Raw genomic sequence first — 24,464 nt, forward strand, 5'->3', positions numbered from 1 at the left:
TTATAATTTATGTCGAATCTTGAACAAATAATTTGCTAACAACTAAAGGAAATGAAATCTTTCAATGTGCATCCATACGATACTTTAATGGGATGTAAAGATGAAATCATTTGTGTCACTACATCATTATCACCATCTTCAAAATAATATCAAGATCAAACGGCCTAAAATTTTTGAAAGAGTCTATGAAAAAAAGGATGTGTTGCGGTTTTCACACAACCGGCCTCAAATACCTTAAATAAGATTGCTTTTAATAAAAAGACACTTACAAACAGTGAACAAAGATAAAATTTATATAATGTATACACAACTCGTAACTGCTATAGCATCGGAAGAGTAAAATCTTCGATATTATTAGTCTCAAAGTATAGTAATTAAAAGTTCAGGTCTGTGAAAGATTATTCTGGTCATCACGTTTAGCAACAAAGCGATGCCAGAGCCAGTGTTTCCTCCAGATTGCATGCATGGATTCGAGAGGAATTCCTTTGGTCTCCGGCAAACAAAGCACAATAAAGACGGTCATCAGAGCAATCCAAGCCGCAAAGAACAAGAAAGCACCATATTTAAATCGACACAACATGCTCAAGAATGTCTGTGACAAGACGAACGTGGTCAAGAAGTTGACGGCAATGCTTATGCTCTGTCCGGTGGTTCTGATCTTCAGTGGGAAGATCTCACTGGGAATGAGCCAGCTCAGAGGCCCCCACGACCACCCAAATCCAGCAGCATACAAGCACAATAGCACCAGTACTAACGTCGCATTGCTCTTTGATATATGCTGTGTGCTTCTTGCAAGTGCCAGCACCACAGTCACCGCAACCTTCACAACAGTTAATTAATGGCACAGATGATTACAACTCCAGAAATCAAATTAAACTCTTTGAAGAGGAGGGGGGGGAATGCATATATACCTGGCAAACAACCATTTGAATGCCCCCGATGATGAACAAGAATCTTCGTCCAAACCGATCGACCACAAAAGTGGACACAAATAAAGATGCAATATTAACCACTCCCAGTATAATGGTTGAAAGCAGAGCAGCACCGTTTCCGAAACCCACAGACTGAAAGAGGTTAGGTGAATAGAAGGCAACAATATTAATGCCGGTGACTTGCTGGAAAAATGGGATAGCGATTGCCATCACCAAGTGAGGTCGATATTGCCTCTCGAATATGGTGGTGAAGGGTTCCTGCTGGAGGGCCTTTGACTTTTCAGTCCACTTGACCAGCTCATCCAGCTCTCCTTCCACGTCAGCAGTGGGCCCTCTGACTTTGCGCAGGGCATTTCTGGCTTGATCTGTCTTGCCACGCTGGACTAAGCTACTGGGAGTGTCAGTAATTAAGAAAGCACCAACGGTCATGATGACCGCCGGTGCCACGGCGAGGCCAAGAGAGAGACGCCACCCCCATGGATGTTTGGAGGTGGCGTAGTTGATGCAGTTGGCAGCAACCACTCCAACACCTATGAAGAATTGAAATCCTGTGTTGAACGCACCTCGCCATTTCGGTGGAGCTATCTCTGATAGGTATACCGGCGCCGCCTTTATTTATTCACACACCACGTCCCAAAGGCATCAGAACAATTAGTTCGTGGATTTATTATATAGTTAATGAAAACTTGTGCTTTATCCCAGTTTTATTTTAACTTGCCTGGTTAGTGAAACCGACTCCGAGACCAAGCAGAATACGACCCAAGATGAGCATAGCAATATTTTCAGCACCTCCGTTAATGGCACCACCGGCAAGAAAGGAGCAGCCACCTAAGATCATGGTGTTTCTTCGACCTACTTTGGCCGTCACTCGACTAGCTGCTAAAGAGGACACCAATCCTGCTAAGTACAATGACGACGTGAATAACGTTAAAACTTGACTGTCATACACACAGTACACGCTTGTTTCTGTGCTAGCAGATTTCTTCTGTATTGCCGGGAAGAACTTTTCAAGAAACGGTGCCATCGTAGTCACTCCACCTGGGATTCATTTTTACAAATATTCCAAACAAAACAAAGAAACAAAAAGTTAGCTAAATTTAACAGATTTGTAATGAGCGGGACGAGAATATATCTATTCCGGTCTTCCTTCCGAGAGCTCTTATTAGCTTGTATGTGCATGTGAAGTCCCGTGACGATAGAAGAATAGCAGGTCTTTCTAGAATAAGGCACATTTTCAAAACTTGGTGTAATGACATTGGAAAATCAGATAACTTTTATATTTTAGTTATATCTTCCGGTATTAATAGTATTAACTATTGAACATGCCTGTAAAGTTTCGTATAAAATAATTTTTGTCGGTTACTAATAAACAAATCTTAAGAGGGCACGGGTGCCACATGCATCCATCGTAAATAATTACTTTTGACTCAGAGTGTCACTAATTCCCCATTGCCACAACAAACTTCCTTTGTGGTCAAGCTTGGTAGATAACTTTCACTTCAGTTTATGGGACAGAAAAGAAATAAAGAAGCAGCTATTGTAAAACTGAACTAATAATAATTACTTGTCAAAACGTAGTTGTTGGCTTAAAAATAATAAATTAATAGTTAATTAGCGAAAAGCAAAGCAGTTGTCGTTCTTGGTTTTTCAGAACCTCTTCTCCCTGCAGGGGGGAGATCATGTTTGTTTAACATACACACACACACACACACACACATATATAGATTTGTAAACAGGGCGATCAAATAGGATGGCACACATAAGGCAGTACCTATAAATCAGTCTATAATGAATGAATTAGAAAGAGAAATGAAAAGGGGCGGTGGCGGGGGGAGAAGAAACCTGAAATTCCAATGTCATATCCAAATATGAGGCCACTGGATGCAGCAACGATGCAAGTGATGACGACGGAGAGAGTGATCTCGCCGCCGAAAGAGTTGGAAGGTGCATCAACGGCGAAACCTCCGACGGCCATTTTGTGAGTATGGAGTCAGTGGATTTCTTGTTTCTGCCTTCTGGAGCTGGACACCTTCGTCTTGTGGTTCTGCGTCCCCATGTGGGAACTACTCATTATTTATAGGCTCTCGAGCGTAGTCTCGGAGCTTGTCTTTTTGCATATGGTCTAAGGTCTATCTGTCTACGATATTACACCTACACCTTTGACTATTCTCTCCGAAATAAAACTTTCTTTTTAATTCTCAGTTCCCTACGATTTGCATTATTTCGTCATCCATCACCTCTTCAATTTACCTTGCAAAGCAGCGGTTTAATGTGGATAAATACCATTCATTAATCGAAAAGGTATGGGTTTGATCTTAGCCATTAAAATATATTTTTGTAACGTGGATAACTGAAAATGTTATTTTGCAAAAGTTTGTCATGACTATATCGGGCAAAATAATAAAGTGAATTTATAAGGTTTAATAAATAAGCTACTCAATATAACGTGAAAAATTATTCTTCAGAATAATTACTATTTACTGATCAATATAATATCTCTTTCAACCTCCATTACTATATATATATATATATATATATATTTCTCTCTTTATTTGAATTTTAAAATTTTTCATATATAGATATTTAGCCCTGAGTTCATTTAATTACTATATACATGCTACCTCTCTTTTCCTTGTAATAACATGTGTATGTGTATTGTGTGTCACTTTCTAGTATACATAAATATTAAATAATGAAAAAGAGGTCCGTTCCACCACATCTGCTTGGTTGAAATTATATGCCAATTATAATCATTTCAATTGGCCGCTTACAGAAAATATTCAAGCACGAGGCGACATCATGAAAGGTATTTGCAGATTGTTGTTGTCCTAGGGACTTACGTACAAATGACGCAAGGTTTGAATTTATAATTAAATATCAATGATATTTATAAGGTTATAAATAAACAAACTAGCAAATATAACGTCAAAAAAAAAAACCACTGAAGAAAGAGTAAAATATTATGCGGCACTAGTTCCTTTTTCAATTTTCATTAATTGTTCTATACATGTTTATCTTTTTAATTAAAAGAACTGGTACCACGGCTTAATATTACAAAAGAATTAAACCCGCGACTGTTCCTCTGTAGAGAAGTTCTCATACCTCTAAATTACAAAATTATTAGCTACTATATGCATATATCTGCTATCTCGTTGTTTTTAATTTTAATGTGTGTGCGCGTGGGTGTGCGCGCCCATTTATAACCATGCATTCACTTACTTATAAGCACTTCTCTTTTCCTTTCATAATGAATGTCATTTTCCCGTAAATATAAATGACAAAACAGAAGCCGGTTTCAAAGTTGCCTATATCAGTGGAAATTATCAATAAATCTGAAAGTTGAAACTATCATTAAGAAGGAAGGGGCGAGGTGGCGAATCAGTGATTACACGAAATTCAACTATGGGTTTGTTTGGATTAATTGTGATGAAGAAGATAAGTAATTTTATATCGTATGAGATGGATATTAAAAATAATTTTGTCCCGATCGAAGAATATAAGAAGAGTAATATTTTCAGGGGCGTGAAACCAAGTCAGTATAAAGAATAAAACTTTGCGCTGGCAAAAAAAAAATTAAAAAAAAAATAAAACTTTATCAGGCCAAGCTATCTAATTAGTGCTGATAAAAAAAAGGACCGAAAATGAAAAGAGATAAGCACTTATACAAAAAAAAGGGGGGTTTGATCATATATACACACACATGCCCATATATATACTATCTCCACTTCTTAACATTAGAGCTAGCTAGTTTGAATTTTAATTTGGTTTTAAATAAGAAACCCAAATTCATTTTGTCTCTTATATTTATTATTATTTTTTCAATATAATTCTTGTAGTATATACACATATTAAAAGTTTTATTAAATGTTAAAGCTAATACACTTAATTAGCAGAGATGTTTTAGGAAGACGATATCTATTTATTATAAATGATTAATTTAACAAACTTTCTTAATTTACTCAAATTAGTCAATTAACTTTTATATTAAGGCAGTATATATATAATGCTATAACGTCCAGTCTTCTTAAGATATTTAAGAGGTTTTTCTCACTATATAAACAAAGTCGTTCCCGAAGAATAATGGTTTTCTCAAAGTTACTGACAGTTTAATCACAATTAGCTAATAACATAAAACGACATGTAATTATAGTATATAGGTTTGCAATTGCAACAACTTCAATTCGGAGTTCTCCGATAAATTTATAAGGAAAAGAAAACATACTCCTCCGGTCCTTAATATAAAACCCAATCACTGAATTGGTTTTGGTCCTAAATATAAGACCCATTTCTCATATTTATCAATTTTCTCTAAATTACCCCTATAGATACTCCATCAACCATAATCAAGTAGAAGATAGAGAGGGGTATTAAGAAAGATGATTATAGTATTTTAGGAAAAACATGTCACAATTTTTATAATTAACTAACTTACCTAACTTTCTTAATTTAATCAAATTAGTTAAATGGGTCCTATATTAAGGACCGGAGGAGTATAACACTTGTCATCTGGGCTAACTTAAATAGCTAGGAAATGTGGCTTCAGGCATGGGGAGATGTAAAATATTCAACCTTCAGATATACGTATAAGATGACATGATAAAGCACAGGGGCGTTACAGTGAAGATATAGCACAAGACTAAATGTAAGTTCAAAAGTTTGTATGCTCTAATTAACCAAATATTGTTCTTTCACACATGGCTCTAATCAGTTATTATACGTCTTTACGTTGCAGATCCGATTAATGTTGGTTATCTCCTTTCCATCGCAGAATCGATGGCATAATTATATTTTCCCATTACTAGTGCATATAACCCGATCACCATTTATATTTCTAAATCAATATAACTGAATTGATCCCATGAAATAATTACAAAGTCTCGTTTAATTTGCATGCATATATGAGAAAATGTTTGCTGTTGTTTGTTGAATTTATGATATTATATATTTGTTACAGTCAAAAGCAATAAAACCCTGTAGCAACAAATATATTCCCCTTTCAAAATGGTGATTTCAGCAAAAGATTCTGCATATAGTCGCTCCATGCGACTTATGGTTATAAGTAAATATACGTACACACATATGAGGAGCATGTATTGAATTTGTTGTCCATATTGCTGACCATGATACATTATTATACATTGTAGCGACCCTTAAGTATATGGTCCGTCAGTAACTAACCATAATAACGTGTATTCGCGACTTTAAAGGGAAATTTTCCCAGACATAAGTATTAGGAGGCTTCTTATGTTCAAAGTGCCTTTTATTATTATTATTATTATTTTGTAGATCAAGTTCAACGTGTTTGGTTTTACCAAAACCAGAACAATATAATTAAGTTGCTTTGTCACCAAAAAAAAAAAGTTGCTTAATAGCAGAGCGAGGGTGTCATTTTTATCATGATAAATGTTCATATCAATATATATATATATATATATATATGTATATAAATCTCGGGCTCAATTACCAAGTCTTGCACCTTGCAGATAAAACAATGAATACTGTGAGAAATTGTGAGCGAGTCATTAAGTAAGCCACAACGTGCAATGATCTAAACGAAGGATCGAGGAAGTTATAAGGAATGAGATGAATGCAGTTTTCGATTAGAATTAAGGGGGCATGCATGTTAATTTGGGGCAGCTAGCCTAGCTAGGGGAGGTGTGCATGGTAGTTGAATCTAATCACCCGCCTAAGCTTTACCTTCCCTTCAACGGACGTCTGGTTTATGAGATCACGTGCGCATATATGATATATATCCAATCCGTACTTCTGATTAAAGGCGGTATGTTATTCATAATTTTTGCCAAGCTTGGGCGCAGACGAAAGCTGCCCGTTTACTTTGTGCTTAGCCCTGACGTGATCAGCAACCTAACCTTGAGACTGTGGGTTTAGACTTTAGAATATTAATTAATGCGTAGAACAGGACATTTAGTTAGTGAAAGCGGAAAAAAAACGAGTTGAACAATATTGACAAACAATGCGGTCAGAAAAAACGAGTTTTAAAATTCTTTGCAGGGGAGGGCAAGTCAATTCTGTCGAAGACAATTAAGATTGATGCGATGAGCCAGCAGACATAAAATCAGCGACTTGATGTTGAAAACAAATTAAAGAGGCTACATTTTGTTTTTGGTTTGAAAAACAGTCCACGTTGCTATCGCGAAGCGTTTGAGAACGCTGAATTATACGACTTGCCAATGTATTGCGCATTCGTATTCAATGGCCAGTAAATCTGTGGAAAATTTGTTTTCTACATATGTCAAATTCAGTTATGAATCCATCGAATGGCCAGTAAAATCACTGTCGATTTTTTACTTTTTATTTTTAATGTCAGAGAACCCTAATTCCCAGGAGAAAATGTCGAAGCCACGCTGGCGGTTATTTACACGAGTACTAGATCTGAATTTTCAGCCAAGACTCAGGATTTCCAAGAGTACCGGTGAACTTAAAGGATAGGGGGCTTCTTAACCATCAACCATGCCTCTCCAGCTTAAAGAAGCCTAGTATTCAAGTTCTAGAATTTCTCCACCTGATGACAATGGTTACTTAAGAATTGGTGCTCATCACTTTAATAAGCACTTTAAGCTTATTAGATCTGAATTGTCCATATTTCATTTGGATAATTTAGATTTAATTTCTTTTTTATTTTTATTTATTTGAAATAATTATTATAATATGTGTAGAATCCAAAATAGAGATAGTTTCTTAACTATTATCCTTTCAAAAAAAAGTTTTTTCTATTTTAAAATAAATAATTAGAGATTTTAAATCTGGATCGTTCAAATTAGATATAGACAGTCCAAATCTAATGAGTTTAGAATACTTGTCAAGTTGATGAGCACTGAAACTGGTTCTGTTTTTCAAGCCACATAACGAAGCAATATTGATAAAATATTACAACTTCGACCATGGCAGGCCTTTAGCATAAAAAACAGTGGTGTGAAAACACTGGGTGTGTGTGTTTGGAGATATACCTTATCTAATCATTTTCATGCATCTTTTTTATTTTCTTGTACCAGTGAAGACAAACTTCTGCCGAATGTTTACTAAATTAGAACGTACCTGTGATCCCGATAACAATAATGTCCTCATCGTTCTAGAATCCTGAGTGAACACCATGTCAACTGACACTGTTAGAATAAAAATTAAAAAGGTATTTACGTCAAATAATGATTGGACCCTCTGCTCGCTGATTCACCATCGATCCCCGGTCAAATTACATTGTGAAAATGACCCATCACTAACCGAAATTTACTACATTCCAATAAACAAATTATATCGTTGAATAATATAGCCTGAATCGAAGAAAATAATAATGCGTCTGTGTGGAAAGTGGGGTCTTAGCTTGCAGGATTAGTATTGTATGTAGTGGGTGGTTGCAGTGTGATGATGAGGATGTGGAAAGACTTGACGACAGAGTCATTAATTTTCAAGACAGCCCATCCAAAAATAACAAGCACTCCAGTGTCATTTTGCGATTAAGAAGATTCATCCTCCTCCCTCCTCAGAACTCACCTCGCTCTACGCTGTAGCTCGGCCCTATATTTCTCCTTATTTGTTAGATGTTAGGTGAATTGTGTTTTCTTCTCTGTTACGTTTGTTTATCGGTGAAAGAGCAAGTTTTGTTCTTCTCGTCAAAAATACGTGCCCGTTACAGGTTGTTGGATGGTGTTTGAATAGATGACTGGACCCTGAATGGAATGACCCCTGAAAGTGGAAAAATTCCCTCAAACACGAAATCCACTTGCCCTTTCTTCTTACCATCCATAAACAAACAGTAGTTTTAACCTGCGCCAGGCATACGGTTACATTTACAAATCTACCCTCGTATTCTAATGGCAAGTGGTTGATATCCCATATTACCTGCTAAATTGAATTTGAGCTGGCAGATTTTCATACCCTCGTCTTCTCATTTTCAATGAATAATAATTATTTAAGAAACAAAAGAGGCACCCTCGTCAAACAAGAGCATAAATTGATGATAGAGCAGACTTGCACCTTGGATCATTCACGGTTCAGACTGGGCTTTTAGCTTGAGGCTGATACTGTTTGAGCAGAAAAGTAATTCAGTGGGCTTGGGGGAGGATTCCCTTAAATTGTTTGGGCCTCTTCAATTATTCATGCTGTTGAAAATCTTCAGTGGTAGGAGCATGGTTTCAGATTTTGAAGTTTTCCGGGAGATCTAGCACGGTGTGTTTAGCATGACCAAAACCACAGTCCAAAATTGGAGAGCACTAACTACCCGGGAAAAAAAAAAAAAACAGAGAGAGAAGACCGAGGACAAGGATTGAAAGATATCTGTATTGATTTTTATTTTAACGGTCTAAATTAGAATCATACGATTTGCATCTTATTTGAGTTTATTCTCAATATTTTAATTTTTCTTTAATTTGAATCAATCAGGATAAAATATAAGATACTTCTTAATTGACAATTTTTACCCAGCTTAAAGGCCAAAAGTAAAAATTTTGATGCTTCAAGGGGCAATATCATCCTCGAAGAATTCAGTGAGGAAAAAAGAGTGTGCTTTCTTGACAGGCTTCCATGGTCTTCCCCTGTGCATATATGGTAAGCTTTGAGGCTTTGCCAGGTAACATAATTAACTTGTTTTTTTTGCATAATGAGTTATGGATGGATGATAAAATTTCTTGATGGGAAAGCTAAGTCCCCGTACAGAATTATTTTTCCCATGCAAATCGAAATTCTCGCATATTAATATTTTGAACAGTTACAAATAGGTAAAAAGCAAAAGCTTTTTTTTTCAAACAGAAAAAGTAAAAGCTTATTTACCAATAAGTATGAAATTATCTTTGACAATTTACAAATTAATTTCTTAAATTTACAAGCGGAGCTTGATATTATCAAGCAAGGGGTAAAATGAACAAGGGCGGTAATTTTTGTTGACCAGGAAATATGTATGGGTCTATTAATGAATTAAGGAATGATTGTGCGCATCCATTTTTGTTGTGGGCCCGATGTTATCAGCGCTGGCTCCCTCGCGCAGTCGCAGTTTCTAAAACCCTAGCGAAGTCGGGCAAAATCGCGGCCCCTCCCCGACTCCAGTCTCGCCGTTTCAACACCAAATATGTCGCACTTTGGAAGATCTGGTCCTCCAGACATCAGAGACACCTATTCCCTTCTCGTCCTCAATATTACTTTCCGTATTTACCTTCACCATTCCCCCCAATTTTCTAAAATTTCCTCCCATCTCAATTCTAATTCTCCAGCCTCGTTTTGCTTTTGCCAGGTACAACCGCTGACGATCTCTACCCCCTTTTTGACAAGTACGGCAAGGTCGTCGATGTCTTCATCCCCAGAGACCGAAGGTGTTCGCTCTTCCTTTTCTGTGTTGTTCTTAACTGGGGACTGTGGGCTTGCTTTGAACATAAATTCGGGTTTTCTCATATTTTGTAGGACTGGTGAATCACGAGGCTTCGCTTTTGTTCGCTATAAGTATGCTGACGAGGCTCAGAAGGCAGTTGATAAGCTTGATGGTTAATTCCACTCTTGAACTCGATAATAAATAGGACTTTAGCAAGTATGGGGCTTTTTGTTTTGTGCTGATTTTCATTACTTGTCAGGAAGAGTGGTCGATGGAAGAGAAATTATGGTTCAATTCGCAAAATACGGACCTAATGCTGAGAAAATGTAAGTGGTTCGACGGTGAATGTGAATGTCAAAACATCAGGTTGGCTACTAAAGCATCAATTTAAAATGGGCGATTCTTTAAAAGACTGCCAGTTCCCTTTTTGATAGTTAAAACTCTGCTTGGTCTAAGTTCTGCGGAAGACTTGTTTCCTCTATAGCTAGCAAATATTTTTTTTGGTTGGCTACTGGTATGCTCAACTGACGTAAATTTTCATATATATTAGTCAAAAGGGCAGGATAGTGGAAACATCCTCCAAGCCAAGAGGGAGGTCAAGAAGCCGCAGCCCTCGTCCTAGGTAAGGAGCCTTCTTCAAGATGCTTCAAACTATATATTTGATTCCCTCTGTTCCGTAGGAGTTGTGTGTTTCTCGTGTTATGTATCTTTGTTCCTATAGTTATTACTTATTCGTATTAATCATGGAAGAGGGTTGTGTTTCACAACATAGTAAATCAAGAGACAGAGAATTAAATATACTTGTGTATTGGGCATGCATAAAAACCATGTTAAAATTGGGCTGAAGACTATTTACCGGAGCGTTGTTTGCATTTGTTGCGTCTCGGTACACAGTGGAGGTCATGCAACTTAAATTTTAGTCGACATAAAAATTGCCAACTCAGTAGTGGTTCCATTACCAATCATCCTTTGTATCTATAGAGACGCCTTAAGGCACCTGACCGGTTCGATCAATTATTGGCGAAGATAGGGCTGGAGTTGACCTCCAACACTCAGTCTTGACTCAGTTAACTGAACCAGCTGAGCCTTCTGGACTGATAGATTGGCTATTAAACTAGGTTGGATCTCCAATCAGATTGTGTTTGCATTTGAACTGGTAAAAACCAGTCTTATCTGGTGTAATTTAGGTTGTTAAACTAACTGGATGAGTTGTATATTTCCCATCAGATATTGCAATAAGTGAGGAAAGGAACAAATATTGCATTATGCTGCAGATCTGAGGCAATATATTATTTGATGTCGATGTTCGTTTTGATTGTGCATGCAGAGTAACAAATTTAGGGAATGGACGTGTTATGACTTGGAAGTTGTCTGCCTTGTGTTTTGTTAATTTATATTCATAAAGCTATGTGTGAGTGAATGGTTCTGCTTAATGAGCAGTACCAATTTTCATTTTTCTTCCTATGCTTTTGAGCTGGACTCAAGTACAGTTTATACATTTAAGGTGCTTTCTGCTTCCAATAACCTACCTATCTAGTATGGTGTTAGTATGATTATAGCCAGTGTTTCATATGTGTGCATGTTTGCATGCATAATGGTTTAGAGGTCATTGTTTCATGTTCACTTTCAGTCTATACTATAGCTGATGGAAAATGTTCAGGCATAGGGATGAATATAGAGACAGGGACTACAGGAGAAGAAGTCGCAGCAGAAGTAGGGAAAGATATGATCGTGACAAGTACCGTGAAAGGGATAGCCGTGAAAGGGATAGGGATTATCGTCGCCGGAGTAGGAGCCGTAGTGCAAGTCCTGATCGGCATAAAGATCGCAGGAGAGGAAGAGATGATGATGAGAGAAGAACTCGAAGCAGATCAGTTGATAGGTTTGAATCTTGTGCTTTTTATTGCCCTCTACATTTTCTCATCATCATATTTTTTCCTGATATACATATGCATTTGCCTCAGTGCATCACCTGCTCGGCATGGCTCCAGTCCTCGTAGAAGTCCATCTCCGCACAGGAGGTCTTCTCGAGATGAGCGGCATGATGAACAGAATAGTCATGAGCAATCACCTGCACAGAAAGATGTTTCACCACGAGATCGTCCTATTGATTCTCGAAGCCCATCTCACAAATCTGACGCTGATGTAAGATCCTGTCAATTTGACAACTTTATTATACTCCCTTATTTTGGGCTAGAGAACTTTTTTTCAATTTAAAAAAATACAAATTTCTGGGCGAGCCATCTGAATTGGGTACACTATGTTTGTAGGAATGATGGGGTAGCCACTTATCGCAGGGATCTACAGGTGGCCTTATTTTGACTTCTGTCATCAGTCGTCTGGATGAAGTCGCTAAATCATGAATGTTCTGGTCTACATCTTGGATTAATGACTTTGTTGCATGGACTTTTTTGGAAGGTTCATATCCTTGTTGGGTTTAATACATTCTTCCATTCCGTGGCCCTTACTGTATTCCGAAATTCTTTCTATCTGATGCTCTTAAAAAGTGTTCAATTCCTAATCTCTCCCCTTTTTGGCTGGAGTGTTCCTACAATATTTGTCAGTTTTTTTTTTCCAAAAAAATTTTCCATCACTTCTATTTCCGTTCTCCATTAATCTCCTTATATTGATTAGTTTAGTTTTCAATCATGCAGTTCCGGTTACAAACTTAAAACAAATTCTTATTATAGCTGTGTAGCCTTTGGTCGCGAAGGTTGAATGCTGCTTAGAGATGGTGTACGTACCATTTGAGGCATTATGCCATGTTGTTGTGAAATCTGGGTTGCATTCTTCGGTGTTGTACCAATCCTTGGTATTGGAATTGGTTCTTTCAAGATCATTCAGCAGGCGCGGCTGCTTGCTTTTGTGCTGGACTGTCCGACAGCGTTGAAGTCAGTCTTACGCGACTGGGACCTGCTCGGCCCACATTTTCTTTTGCTGATTGCGTGATGCTTGCCTAAAGATGGCCTTGTGGAAGTCTGGTCCGGCTAGAGTACACCGGATACTCTATAATTGCGTTTCTAGTCTGACGCGTTGCAGCATGCATTCCTTGACCCTTTTTCTATTTTTATTTTTAGGATTTGCTTGTTTTTACTCTTGGTTTTGGTAAATTGAGAAATTCTAATGAGCATAGTTGAATAGGCTATGATAACCAAATTTATTCAAAATTTTAGAGGTAGGCCTATTTCATGCGGCAGCAGAGCCTATCGGGGTATCGACTGTTACTCTAATTTCTTAATTAGTTGAGATAAATTTTTGGACTCAGTTTGTCTCGTTGCTCTTCAAGTTTCTAGGGTAACTAAACTGTGAGGACCTCGATGTCATGTTCTATTGTTTTATTTAAAATAAAAATATTGAATAAAAAGTAATAGAATTTTGCCTTGCTGTAAGGTTCGATTTTTCTTTTTATCAAACAACATCACTTTACCTTCTCAAAAAGTATGGCTCTAGACCAACAAAGGGAGGGGGGAGGGGGGAGAAGTTAACCTCGCTTAAACGATCAAAAAGTTGAACTTAGCGCTAGGGACCTACCTTTTCGCTATTCAACACTTCACGCGATGTTGCGAAGTACAAAAACTAAACCAAAGGTTTGGCTGCAAGTGCAGTAATATTAAGGCTCTGTTTGGGTGCTCCAAAACCGTGGTTTCAGAAGCACTTTTTCGCAAAACGAGGTAATCTCTTCCACATATTTACTTCGTAATCCGTAAAAGCACTTCTGAAACCATGGTTTTGTTTTTATCCAAACACTCCCTAACACAGCAATACGAAGTACGAGGTAAATTTATAAGTTGGTTTATGTAAAAAAGTTTCTTGACTTACGTAAAATAAGTGCTTATGACTGTTCATCCAAATTAGGGAGTATTTAGCAACCCTCAAAAGTGTTTTTAAAAAGCACTTTCCTGCAAAACAAGACAAACTCTTCTACATATTTACTTCATATACTGTAAAAGCACTTTTAAAACTATGGTTTGGTTTTTGAACTTCGAAAACAGTTTAACAGTACCCTATATTTTATTTATGGATGAAATTGCTCGGCGTGCTATTCTAATTTTGCAGGATCTGAAAACTGAAGCATTACAAAGATCCACTGTGAATTGGTTGATCCGCACAGAATGGTATTTGGAGGTGAGGAATAGATAAAGCCGTCACGAGTAGTTGCCACGTAGGTTGAGGTTGATTTGAAATTTGTTGCAGACAGGGTTACCACCACTGACTGTGTTCGAGAAGGAAAAGTGTCCCTCTGGAACGGGCCGTCATGATAGATAGTTAGGTACCACCAACCACTGCAAGAAAAATGGCAAGCTCTTATCGTTATAGGACCCAAGGATGCTTGAGCCCCCAATATGCTGGTTTCATGGTTTCTCCGTTGCTTTGTTCTTTAAGTTTGTGTCTCAGATGGGATTGATGTTTTACTGCTAGGTTGTGCTATTTCTGCAACACTTACGAAACGAATGCTTGAGTAATGAAGTACCTTATGGTTGGGTTTGGATAATCGAGCCTTGTTGCGCCAGTGTTTTCTTTTCTCCACCCCTTAAGTGTTTTTAAATATTTGAATTGAAGCATTTGTGTTAAGATCTAATCTATACTTATTATACATCATCAAGCAGCATGTACGTTGAAGCCAATACAATTACATTATCGAATGGGACTTCAGGGTCCTTTTGGGATGTAGTTCTGATGTACCGCTTGCTAATTAACTATATTTCACGCACAAAGATTCGGAACATTAAAAACCAATTGCAATGGTGATGTTGAATAGGGTCAATCTCTTGTTGACGGAAGACATTGTGAAAGCAATGGTCAACGGAAGGGTTATCATATACCCTGATGATTGATTTCGGCCTGCCTAGTGCCCCAAACTCAAGAAACACAAATAATTATCTTATTCAAAATCTAATCATCAAGTGGATATCAACCTGTCAATCTCATCCAAAATGTCATATTCAGTCGCATCATGTATCTGAAAAGTTGCAATTTAATAGGCACATGTAGGCAATGTCTAGCTATAATTATATAAATGAAGTTTCGAAAACAGATATCCAGGATCATGTACATAACAAAGATCAAGAAACTTCAACACAACATCCCATAACCATTGGACACCACAACAAAAGACAATACAAGATGCATCAGCGCCATACAGAAGCATATCTGGTAACTACACTTGACTCTCCAACTCTCGGACAGTTGATCATACGAGGGGCTTTAATTGCAAAATTCTTCCCAAGTCGATTAGACCTTGATTCTAATAAGCATACATACACATAGTAGGTGGTGGCTAAGTTAGACAACAGAAGAAGTTTTAATTAGGAGCGATCTTCTTTAAAACAACAACATTTTTTGTCCGGCTGTCAGACACTACTTCTTCAGTAAATTTCCCGAGAAAATCCTCTTGCAATACGGGCTGGTGCGCAAGATTTTGTAAGGACGAACTGCTTCAACCAAAGACGTATGAAGGGAACCCTGCATCAGAAATCAAACAACAAGAAGGGGAGATGAAATCATGCTTGACAATTCTAAAATTATATGCAAACTGAGCTTCATCTATGTCACATTTTAAACCTTTGTCACTGCAAGAGCAGACTGAATGACATAGTTGGCGTATGGATCTTGCAACAACTGCTCGAAGTGAGGTGAAGACAGCAATTCTCGGACGATCCTTGATCTGCTCTCTCCAACATGCTTAAGGCATTTTTCAACCACGTGACTGCTAAATTTTTGCGTTGACAGATTTACGTAGTTCCCTTTGAACTGACAAATCAGCTTAGCTGAGGCAGTTGGGATCTCCATCTCTATTATATACTGAACAACATAATTTCTGACAAATGACAAATGGAAGTGTTAGTTTTAGTGATTAAGACTAGACCGAGCACGTGTAGTGATTTTGTCATTATTGGTGCCAGATAAAGGCATTATACACACCTTTTTAAAAGACATTTTTTCCTATTATTTTTTGTACTATTTTTGAGTTTAAGGAAACTCCTTATGTGTTTTTTCTTTTGAAAAACTAGCATGCGTCCTGTGTGTTGTAAGGGATTTGGAAAATAAGTAGCATTATTTATGGCTTTTAGACACCGTAACTTGTTAGTTTTTAATTATATAGATGTATGTATATTAATCCACTTGAATAGCATTTTATTCGAATCTTATTGAATTTTACAAAATGATTTTGATTTAAACTAAGATGATGTTTGATTCGTTATTATGAGTTAGGACTAATGATTGCTCCTTATAAAGTATAGTGTCCTATGATGTCAATTCAAGAGGACTATAATTAAAAGTAACTTATGAATAATAAATAACCAAAAAAAAAAAAACTATCTACTTCCCATTCTTACCTCTTATCACGCATAGCGGCTATTCAAAACATGGACAACAGTTGCCAACCGCCTCTAGGCGGAGTGGCACCTAGTGTGTGCGTGTGTTGGTAATGTGCGGGTTCAATCCCGCCCCTCATGTAACCAAAAAAAAAAAAACATGGACAACAGTTGTAGCAGACAAAATGACTATATTTATTCGCTAAGCAATCATAAAATTAGTCATTAATATTTATTGAATGTAAATCCTGTGAAGTCATTATAATAGGAGCAAATTTCAAGTATGTCAATTTAGCCCATCAATATTATCTCAAATCTGGAAGTCCCAAACAAAATAAGCAATTCTTAACAGATGAAAGATCAAGGCAAATTACCCAAAAGGATCTTGAGCAAGAAGAAGCCCATGTTTGCATATTTCTGCGACCAGCTTATCTCGATATTTGCCGATCGAATGATCAATGCAACGTTGCAATACGCAACATCCATGTCGATGAGTAGCTATGTCAACACAAAACTTTGCGGCAGCATAAAAAATAAACTGTGAAACATAATGAAGGTAAACGAGAATGAATTAACTTAATCGTATAATTGAACTAAAAAAGAGATTGGGGGGGGGGGGGACAAAGATCGTGGAACAATGTGCGCGGGCAAGAAAATACAAACTCAATAATAGAGGTATAGTTCTAGAAAATTTATGCATAGCAAGGACAATATGACGCTGATATAAAAACAGCAGAGCCTCTCTGAAGGCTTGAATTACTAATGTTACTTTGTCAGTAACTTCAATAAAAAAGAATGACTCCTCATACAGAAAATTTTGGCAACAAACTACTTCCTTTCAATTGAATTTTCCATTTACACATTTCCTTCAGATTCTGTGCCTACCTACCTTCATGCATACCATCATAACTGAGCCTGTTTGAAAGACCTGTCTCTTTCATGTAAACTTTCAGAAACAAAGATTGCATTCAAAGTGAAGTGGAAATGGATATTTAAACGTTACTTTGAGAGGCACTTAACAAGGTAATTTCGGAGAAATATTCAGCGCCTGCGAGGCTGCAACCATATTCATTTCAAACTAAATTAAGAATTCTGCATATTTTCTCCCTGTATGCAAGCATTGAAGATTTCGGAGGTTGCTGAGCATGTTCCACAGTCACCTAAAAGCTCTAATCCTGACTTTTTGAAACAGAACATACCACTAAGATGATGGTTATAGAACTCAACAGAGTTAACGGCTTAAGAACGCACCTAACGATCTAATTTTATTGAGCTAGCATATTGAACCAGTTGGAACATGATATACAGGAGCTCTACGTAATTTAAGATGTTACAAAAGGTTTTAAACAACGAACCTTTTTCCGATTATAACATCCTAAGCTAGGCAGTGTCAGGTTGAGCTTAACAATACCAAGATCATATGGTATGACTATAGTAAAGTAGCAATATTTTTGGGAAACGTTGGGTTGAGAGTTCATTCGAAACGATTTCCATAAGGAATGCAGCTAACAAGATAATTCATTTTTCCACATTTTCTCCTTGGATCCTACGTTTCCATTTTGTTGCATCATACTGTTCACGCAGTACAAATGACCAAATAGTCATCCACTTTCGATTGTGGAAGCAAAGCAGGTGAAAAAACAGATATCATATCTAAGTGTAAGATTGGCATTAAAAATTAAGGGAAAATATTATAAGAGAGGCGTTTTACCTCATTATCTTGACAGCTAAGGCATTGCAAACAACGTTGTATCACATGATTTCCATTCAGATCCTTAATAAGATCAAGAAAACCTGCTTGAAGGGCTGACTTCACTAATGAAATTTGTTTCCTAGAGTTGAGTGTCTCAATCAACTTCTGTATGACCCTTGTGCTGACGCAATGGTATTTGTTTAGTGGTCAAAAGTATATAATATGTGCTATATCCTATCTACAGAAGAGGATTAAAAAGGAAATTTATTGTTAAAATGGAAAGACATACCCATGCGTGTTTAAAGATATTCTGACGAGCTGCCCTGGTTCTTTAGTCACCATGGAAACAATCTGCAATTTTTGTTCTTCTTTACACACATCCAGTAACTTCTGCACAAGATAATTACCAAAAGGGTCCATCATGAGTTCAACAACATTATCTATGATTCCCTCAAATACTATATGCATGTCCTCAGAGTTTCCCTTATCAACCATCCTTTGTAGGAAGCGACATCCGTTCTGATCCTTTGCCAGAAAGTAAATGTAATCTTGGTGTTCAGCCAAAGAACAGAAATTCAGTAGTGCGGGCAGTGGGAAATCACCAACAAGACTGCCATTATTCCCATAAATTTGACTTCCAGGAGTATAAGAATTGCGTTTAGAAGCTTTCTCCCCCGCAGTTGCAAATGCAATCTCATTAAGGGAATTCTTTTTGTTACCCCTCATAGAATTGAATCCCTTGTCTATGCAATAATTTATATCTTTTCCTTGTATGATAAAACTATTGTCACATCGAAACGCCACTGGATCGCCACCAGCTCTTTTGGACGAAAGAAATTCAGGCAGCTCAAAGTTAGCAATTCCCCTTATTTTTTCGTTTGTATCCTGAAGTGAAGCTAGCTTGGGGTGCATAATTTGAGAGAATCTTAAGGGGTTTTCGACACTTCTGCTTCCATCATAATCCATTCCACAAAGTTGTGAGCTAGTTAAACCATCATAAAGGAAGGGGTTGATGATAGATGGCTTCTGCAGTTGAACTTCTCCTTCGTAGCTGCTGCTCCCCTGTTTCTTGCTTTGCTCCAATTGATATGTTTGGTTCATGTTCCAACCAGAGCACAAACTCAAAGCGCTTGATTGACCATGCGCGAGGGAAGGAGTGCATCCTTTCTCCGAGGCCTGGTTAGCCCACTTCATGTCAGCAACCATACTCGGTGAAACTCCCCAAGTAGACGATGAGATACACTCATAATTAGGTGCGGGAACTTGATTGCAAAAATCTTCATGGGAGTTCCTTGTTTCATTAACGCGGGGAATATTTATATCGAAAGAAAAACCGTCAAATCCAAATCCGTAGGAGTCCGCTTCGGTTGCCTTTGTTTTGTTACCATTTCCCTGCCCGTCCACAATGTTCATTCTATAGAAATCATGAGATAGGTCCAGATCAACCACTTGATTATCAATGCTGCTCTTCCCAATATGGAAATCCGATGACTCGGGGTCCCACAACAATTTAGTTGAGTGATGATCGTGGGGTGTTAGATGCTTCCTGTCCTGAAATGGAGCTGAGTATGAGGAACTGTGGGGAGAAATATGAAGCCCATCAGCGAAAGAAGTTAACGAAGGAGAATGTGATGTGTGAGAGACCCTCCATACAGGGGAGTTAATGGCCAAATGCTCATTGTACCGATGGCAATGATGAAGATTGGGATATGATGCGTTTGGAAATCCATTCCACCACGTTCCCAACACTCCATCTCTCTTCATGCTGTTCTCTGCGTTGCTCATATTTTTCTCAGATGTCTTGAACATTGTTAGAAGAAAAGCGATTCAAAATTCAGAAACAGAAGGGTGCAAGATTCAGTCCGAAAACCCACGTTATAAAGAAAATTCAGAGGCAGAAGAGACGTCGCAACGAGGCACGGCAACTATTTCGTCGAGTATGCAAGCATGAAGAATGACTGATGAGCTTTATAGCATCTGAATCTCATTTTGTTTGGAATGCGAGAGAACGAGGAATTATCAGAAAGGGGTTTTTGATGCTGACGGTGACGGGTGTGCTGGTGTACGTGTACGGCCCGTCCGGTTCACGCTCACTCTCCCAAAGAAAGATCCAGCCGCTTTATGGTGCGCGATCCCACTTTGGAGCAGAAAAAAAGAGCAGCTTTTTTTTTTTTTTCAAAGTTTAATTCGTAAACAAAAACCGTTTTTTGCAAAAATTGGTTGTTAAATCAGCTTGGATTGTGCAGTTATGATTATTATAATCAGAAACTCGAAATTTAATATCTTTCTGTTGGTTACGCATTCCATTTCTGTGTATGAAAATATTAAAAAATGAATTTAAAAATGTTTATGTTTTTAAAAAATTTGTTCGGAGAGAGAATGTCTGATTAGACCAATTCTACGTAAATAGCTGCCACGGTTAGAGTGTGAAGCTGCCATAAGCATGTTGGGCGTGGGACACTCGGAATGATTCAATGCGTTAGGATCGAGAAAAATATGTTTTTGTTTGAACTTATTTTTTATGAAGAAATATACGCATGTGTGTAATACATTTTAAGTAGTACTATATATACAAACACACACAGCCACAAAAGGATGGGGGAGAGAGAAAAGGAGTAAGCGAGAATTGGCCGACCAAAGCTTTGCTCAGTGGGAGGGAGATGAAATAAATCAGGGCGGAGAAGCGGGGTCGTCCCTTCCTCTGGCCACTGCCCACTGGATGCGTTGTTATTCTATTCATGTTGCCACTTTCAAGCTTTTTCTGAATCTTCACCCTGTTTTTCTCTTGGATAAATAATCTTCACTGTTTCAATATTCTTAGCGGCCAGTCGTTACCCATATTCCACTTCTGCCCCTGCATCTCCACATAATCCGTACTTCCCCCTCTTCTTTCACTTCTGCAGGTTGCGCCACAGGTATTTCATGATTCAAGCGTATTAGCCATCAATCTAATAGCACATACCAATTCAGGTGGACCCTCATGCGTTCTCAGGGGGGCATGAATAACAAATTTATTACTCAACTTATAAATAACATAACTCATTATAAATTTTTAACCATATAGGTATTGATATAACCATAGTTATAGATGCATATGAATCTTTCAACATTGAGGCCTATCTTGGCCGTTGTTCTTACAAGTAGCCATTACGCAGATACCTATTTCTCCAATCACAGCCCCCGCAGTATGTGCTCATCCATAATGCCGACTATGTTTTGTTCTATCTGTTTACATGTAGCAAGAAGCTTATCTCCCTTTTTCCTTTTACCCCAAGCTTTTTCAGTTTGGGAAAGGAATTTGCTGTATTTTTTAAACCGTGATGGGACTTCATCCCCCAGAACCAAATCAATTGTTGGTGCATTAACACAAGCAGCTAGAGTATGCTCATCCGAGGAACCGCACATTCAAAACTATGAATGCAGCAGATGGACATTAGGTTAAAAAAAGATACACAGCCCAAATCACTTCATTAAGTAAATAGTTCCTTTTGGCCAAGACATCAAGAAGCCTAAAACAGTCGAGTCCCAGATCCCAAAAGTAAGGTCAAATAATATCATAACGCATCCCCAGTAACAATAACCAAAAAAGACAGTAGCCATAACACAGTTAGACCTAACAGGCTATACCAAGGCAATGCTGCTCTCCCCCCCAGGTGGCTTCCTAATGCCGCCTAGGTAGTCTCTGGACTCTACCTTTCCATCAGCAAAGATGTTACTGCCACTCATTTCTCGCAGTTTAGCTACGCTGAGTGGCTTCTCGGCAGATGATGGGGGCGCATCACCCTTGAAGATGTCATTTCCGGAAAGATCATTAAATTTCTGGTTATAAATCTTCTTTGCCGTCTTGTTAATTGATTCATTGTCTTCGTCTCCATCAGCCTGTAGATTCAGGTTACGAGCAATTTGTTATTTGACTGAAAGAAACATTAAGCACACAGATACAACATAACAACATTCCCACACGCTTGAAGCACAAAACAGTATCGCTACTCTGCAGTTCACAAGTATGCTCAACTGATATGTGTCATATCGTGCAGACAGAGAAGAATTATGTCATCTAGTCTTAAAAGTGCGATTATATAATTCAGATTAGCAACATAAAGTAATCCATACAGGAAGTGTAGCAGGTTCTCCAATGCTTATGCTTCCTTTCAATTCCATAATGCGAGGAGTCACAGGCCGGGGTTTAATTTCAGGTGGAGAAGCAAATATGTTATGGCCACTCAGCTCCTTGCACTTTGCATCAGAAAGCTGCTTCTTCTTAGAGTCTGATTCACTTTCCAAGGTTCCACTCAGCTCACGCTGCTTGGCCACCTCAGGCAAAGTAGTGGGCTTTTTGGGAGAAATGCTCTCTTCCTCACCAAAGGAGATATGACTGATTCCAGCAATTGCTTGCTGCCAATTTCCAGAAATCAACAATGGGAATATGAGTCAGCAAAAATCCAATACAAAATATTGAAATCTGATTGTTCTTACATAACAATTGGTACCTGATACATGCGCAGTCCAGTTTTGTTCGGAGTGGGGTTGGCACTGCCGGGTTCTAGTGTGTCGTCATCTCCTTTGGCTGCAAAGATCCCACTGCCAGTGATCTCCTTCATTTTATACTCTGAACAAGGCTTTCTGAAAATTGCATGGCAAACCAATTTCAGATGCCATAAAATAAATACACACAAAGCAAAAAACGCATTGGTTCATGATTGATAAGAAGGGGAAACTATTAGTTAATGTGATTCAATAATCGATTTTGCATTCATTTCCTACTTGTTTTAGTACTCGCAACCCACATCACCATACCTTAAATGGAAGTTGTAACAAATATAAATAATAATAAAATAAAGGAACAAATGAAGCTGTTTCCGGTATCCTAGGCATATTAGCTCTTTCAATCAAGATTTAGTTTGCAGATCAGACAGAAAACATGGTAGAATCAGGTCCACGAACAATTTAACTGATCATTCGAACTTAATCTCAAAGTAGATAAGAAGCAGCGCACATAGATCTCACCGTTTGTTTAAGTTCTCGACTTCTTCGTCCGTCACCTGACCCCCCAAACACCACCTTACTGATCCCATCCGACGGCTAACATCCAACAGAAAAGACGATTGTTGATAAAATTTCCCACCGATAGTAAATAGAAAAGAAAGAAGCAAAGTTGCAGAAACCAAATTAAGGAGGAACAGGATTGAGAGCAGTGAATAGAATATGGAGTACCTGGTGAGAACGAACAGTGGCAGAGCCAGGAGCAGGAGAATCAGGAGGTGGAGTTTCGGACCAAGTAAGCAGATCTGCGGTGGAAGTGTGAGGCTTCCTAACCGGGGTGGTTCTCTCCATTGGTGGTCAACAGTAATTCACCAAAGATTAGAGTTCCAATATGAGAGATGACGACAGAGGAAACGAATAAGCCCAAACAGTGATTACTCCTCAGTAATCACCTAAAGACAAACCCGCATTTAAATTTAAAATTTTAAAAAATATATACTGATGACAAAAGGAGGCGAACCGTCCCTATTTCTGGGGGCGGACGCGTATATCTCGGCTTGCAGACGGAAAGATGAAAATGGAATGGGCGGAGGTGACGACGATGAACTGCGGATCTCAAAAATTGCAGCAGTTTGTTTATTTATTTCTGGATTGGATTGGTTGCTTTTAGTTCTTGGCTTTGAAGGACGCAGAATGAATGAAGGTGGAGTACAAGAGGACCAAGGAGGATATAGAAGCAGCAGTAGAAGCTACTCTCCTGGTCTGAACTTTAAGCCAAGGCCACCCTCCACAATATATATACATACATATATATATATATATATATTGTAGACCTCCCCTGTCTCTCCTTTAATTTTTCCCCCTAAAAATTCGTTGATCATTTATGCTCTCTCTCTCTCTCTCTCTCTCTCTCTCTCTCTCAATTTTGAATCTCACACCGCCCCCGCTGTATGCCCCTTTTTTCCCCTCTTTGTTAATGGCAAGCATGTGCACCGGCTGGACCGCCACATGCCGGTTTTAGAAGAGCTACTCAATTACTCTTTTACCCCTTTCAACTCTGATGCTCCGGCCAGCTCAATTTTGAAACTATAAATCATTTTATGCAATTATTAATAATTATATTTCGAGCTACCTGTCTCCTTTACTGCCGCCTTTCCCCAAATTCTGAAAATATTTTGCGCAGAGACGTCATTATCTCTAAAAGTCTTGAATGAGTAAAGGCT

The 24,464-nt window shown here is 38.1% G+C and overlaps 3 protein-coding genes and 1 pseudogene across 6 annotated transcripts; 1 reads left to right on the top strand and 3 right to left on the bottom strand.

Moving 5' to 3' along the window:
• Positions 1-189: 189 nt before the first annotated feature.
• On the bottom strand, positions 190-2,952 carry LOC114719056 (sugar transport protein 5-like). The gene is made up of 4 exons (XM_028904511.1): positions 2,775-2,952; positions 1,651-1,970; positions 912-1,541; positions 190-820 (listed from the first exon to the last, which is right to left on the bottom strand). Exons 1-4 carry the CDS (start codon positions 2,905-2,907, stop codon positions 383-385), a joined length of 1,521 nt encoding a protein of 506 aa, XP_028760344.1. The 5' UTR covers positions 2,908-2,952; the 3' UTR covers positions 190-382.
• A 6,975-nt stretch (positions 2,953-9,927) lies between these two features.
• On the top strand, positions 9,928-13,512 carry LOC114719058 (serine/arginine-rich splicing factor SC35). Of its 4 annotated transcripts, none has more exons than XR_003737881.1 (9): positions 9,928-10,087; positions 10,174-10,252; positions 10,341-10,420; positions 10,508-10,574; positions 10,799-10,870; positions 11,909-12,130; positions 12,213-12,393; positions 12,519-12,666; positions 12,903-13,512. XR_003737881.1 is itself a non-coding variant. In XM_028904513.1 (8 exons), the coding sequence occupies exons 1-8, from the start codon at positions 10,012-10,014 to the stop codon at positions 12,522-12,524; spliced, it is 783 nt and encodes a 260-aa protein (XP_028760346.1). In that variant the 5' UTR covers positions 9,928-10,011; the 3' UTR covers positions 12,525-12,802. The 4 variants fall into 4 exon arrangements, 2 of the variants coding, with proteins under 2 accessions (XP_028760346.1, XP_028760347.1); XR_003737882.1 differs by having other exon boundaries at positions 12,939-13,512; XM_028904513.1 differs by lacking the exon at positions 12,903-13,512 and having other exon boundaries at positions 12,519-12,802.
• Positions 13,513-15,606: 2,094 nt separating this feature from the next.
• LOC114719060 (uncharacterized) lies at positions 15,607-20,067 on the bottom strand. The gene is made up of 5 exons (XM_028904515.1): positions 18,548-20,067; positions 18,277-18,439; positions 16,940-17,103; positions 15,811-16,066; positions 15,607-15,711 (listed from the first exon to the last, which is right to left on the bottom strand). The coding sequence occupies exons 1-5, from the start codon at positions 20,065-20,067 to the stop codon at positions 15,607-15,609; spliced, it is 2,208 nt and encodes a 735-aa protein (XP_028760348.1).
• Positions 20,068-21,653: 1,586 nt separating this feature from the next.
• LOC114719061 (uncharacterized) lies at positions 21,654-24,029 on the bottom strand (annotated as a pseudogene).
• Between the last annotated feature and the right edge of the window lie 435 nt (positions 24,030-24,464).

This window comes from Neltuma alba, unplaced genomic scaffold (assembly GCF_004799145.2).
Source record: "Neltuma alba isolate B1F8T4 unplaced genomic scaffold, ASM479914v2 tig00011888_pilon, whole genome shotgun sequence".
Lineage (NCBI taxonomy): Eukaryota > Viridiplantae > Streptophyta > Magnoliopsida > Fabales > Fabaceae > Neltuma > Neltuma alba.

Coding starts and splice junctions, on each gene's coding strand:
- LOC114719060 (XM_028904515.1), bottom strand. CDS start 20,067: ATGTTCAAGACATCTGAGAAAAATATGAGCAACGCAGAGAACAGCATG. Junction 18,440..18,547: donor ATATCTTTAAACACGCATGG/GTATGTCTTTCC, acceptor CCATTGCGTCAG/CACAAGGGTCATACAGAAGT. Junction 15,712..15,810: donor CTGCTCTTGCAGTGACAAAG/GTTTAAAATGTG, acceptor TTTCTGATGCAG/GGTTCCCTTCATACGTCTTT.
- LOC114719056 (XM_028904511.1), bottom strand. CDS start 2,907: ATGGCCGTCGGAGGTTTCGCCGTTGATGCACCTTCCAACTCTTTCGGC. Junction 1,971..2,774: donor ATATGACATTGGAATTTCAG/GTTTCTTCTCCC, acceptor AATGAATCCCAG/GTGGAGTGACTACGATGGCA. Junction 821..911: donor TTCAAATGGTTGTTTGCCAG/GTATATATGCAT, acceptor ACTGTTGTGAAG/GTTGCGGTGACTGTGGTGCT.
- LOC114719058 (XM_028904513.1), top strand. CDS start 10,012: ATGTCGCACTTTGGAAGATCTGGTCCTCCAGACATCAGAGACACCTAT. Junction 10,421..10,507: donor GGCAGTTGATAAGCTTGATG/GTTAATTCCACT, acceptor ATTACTTGTCAG/GAAGAGTGGTCGATGGAAGA. Junction 12,131..12,212: donor CGAAGCAGATCAGTTGATAG/GTTTGAATCTTG, acceptor CATTTGCCTCAG/TGCATCACCTGCTCGGCATG.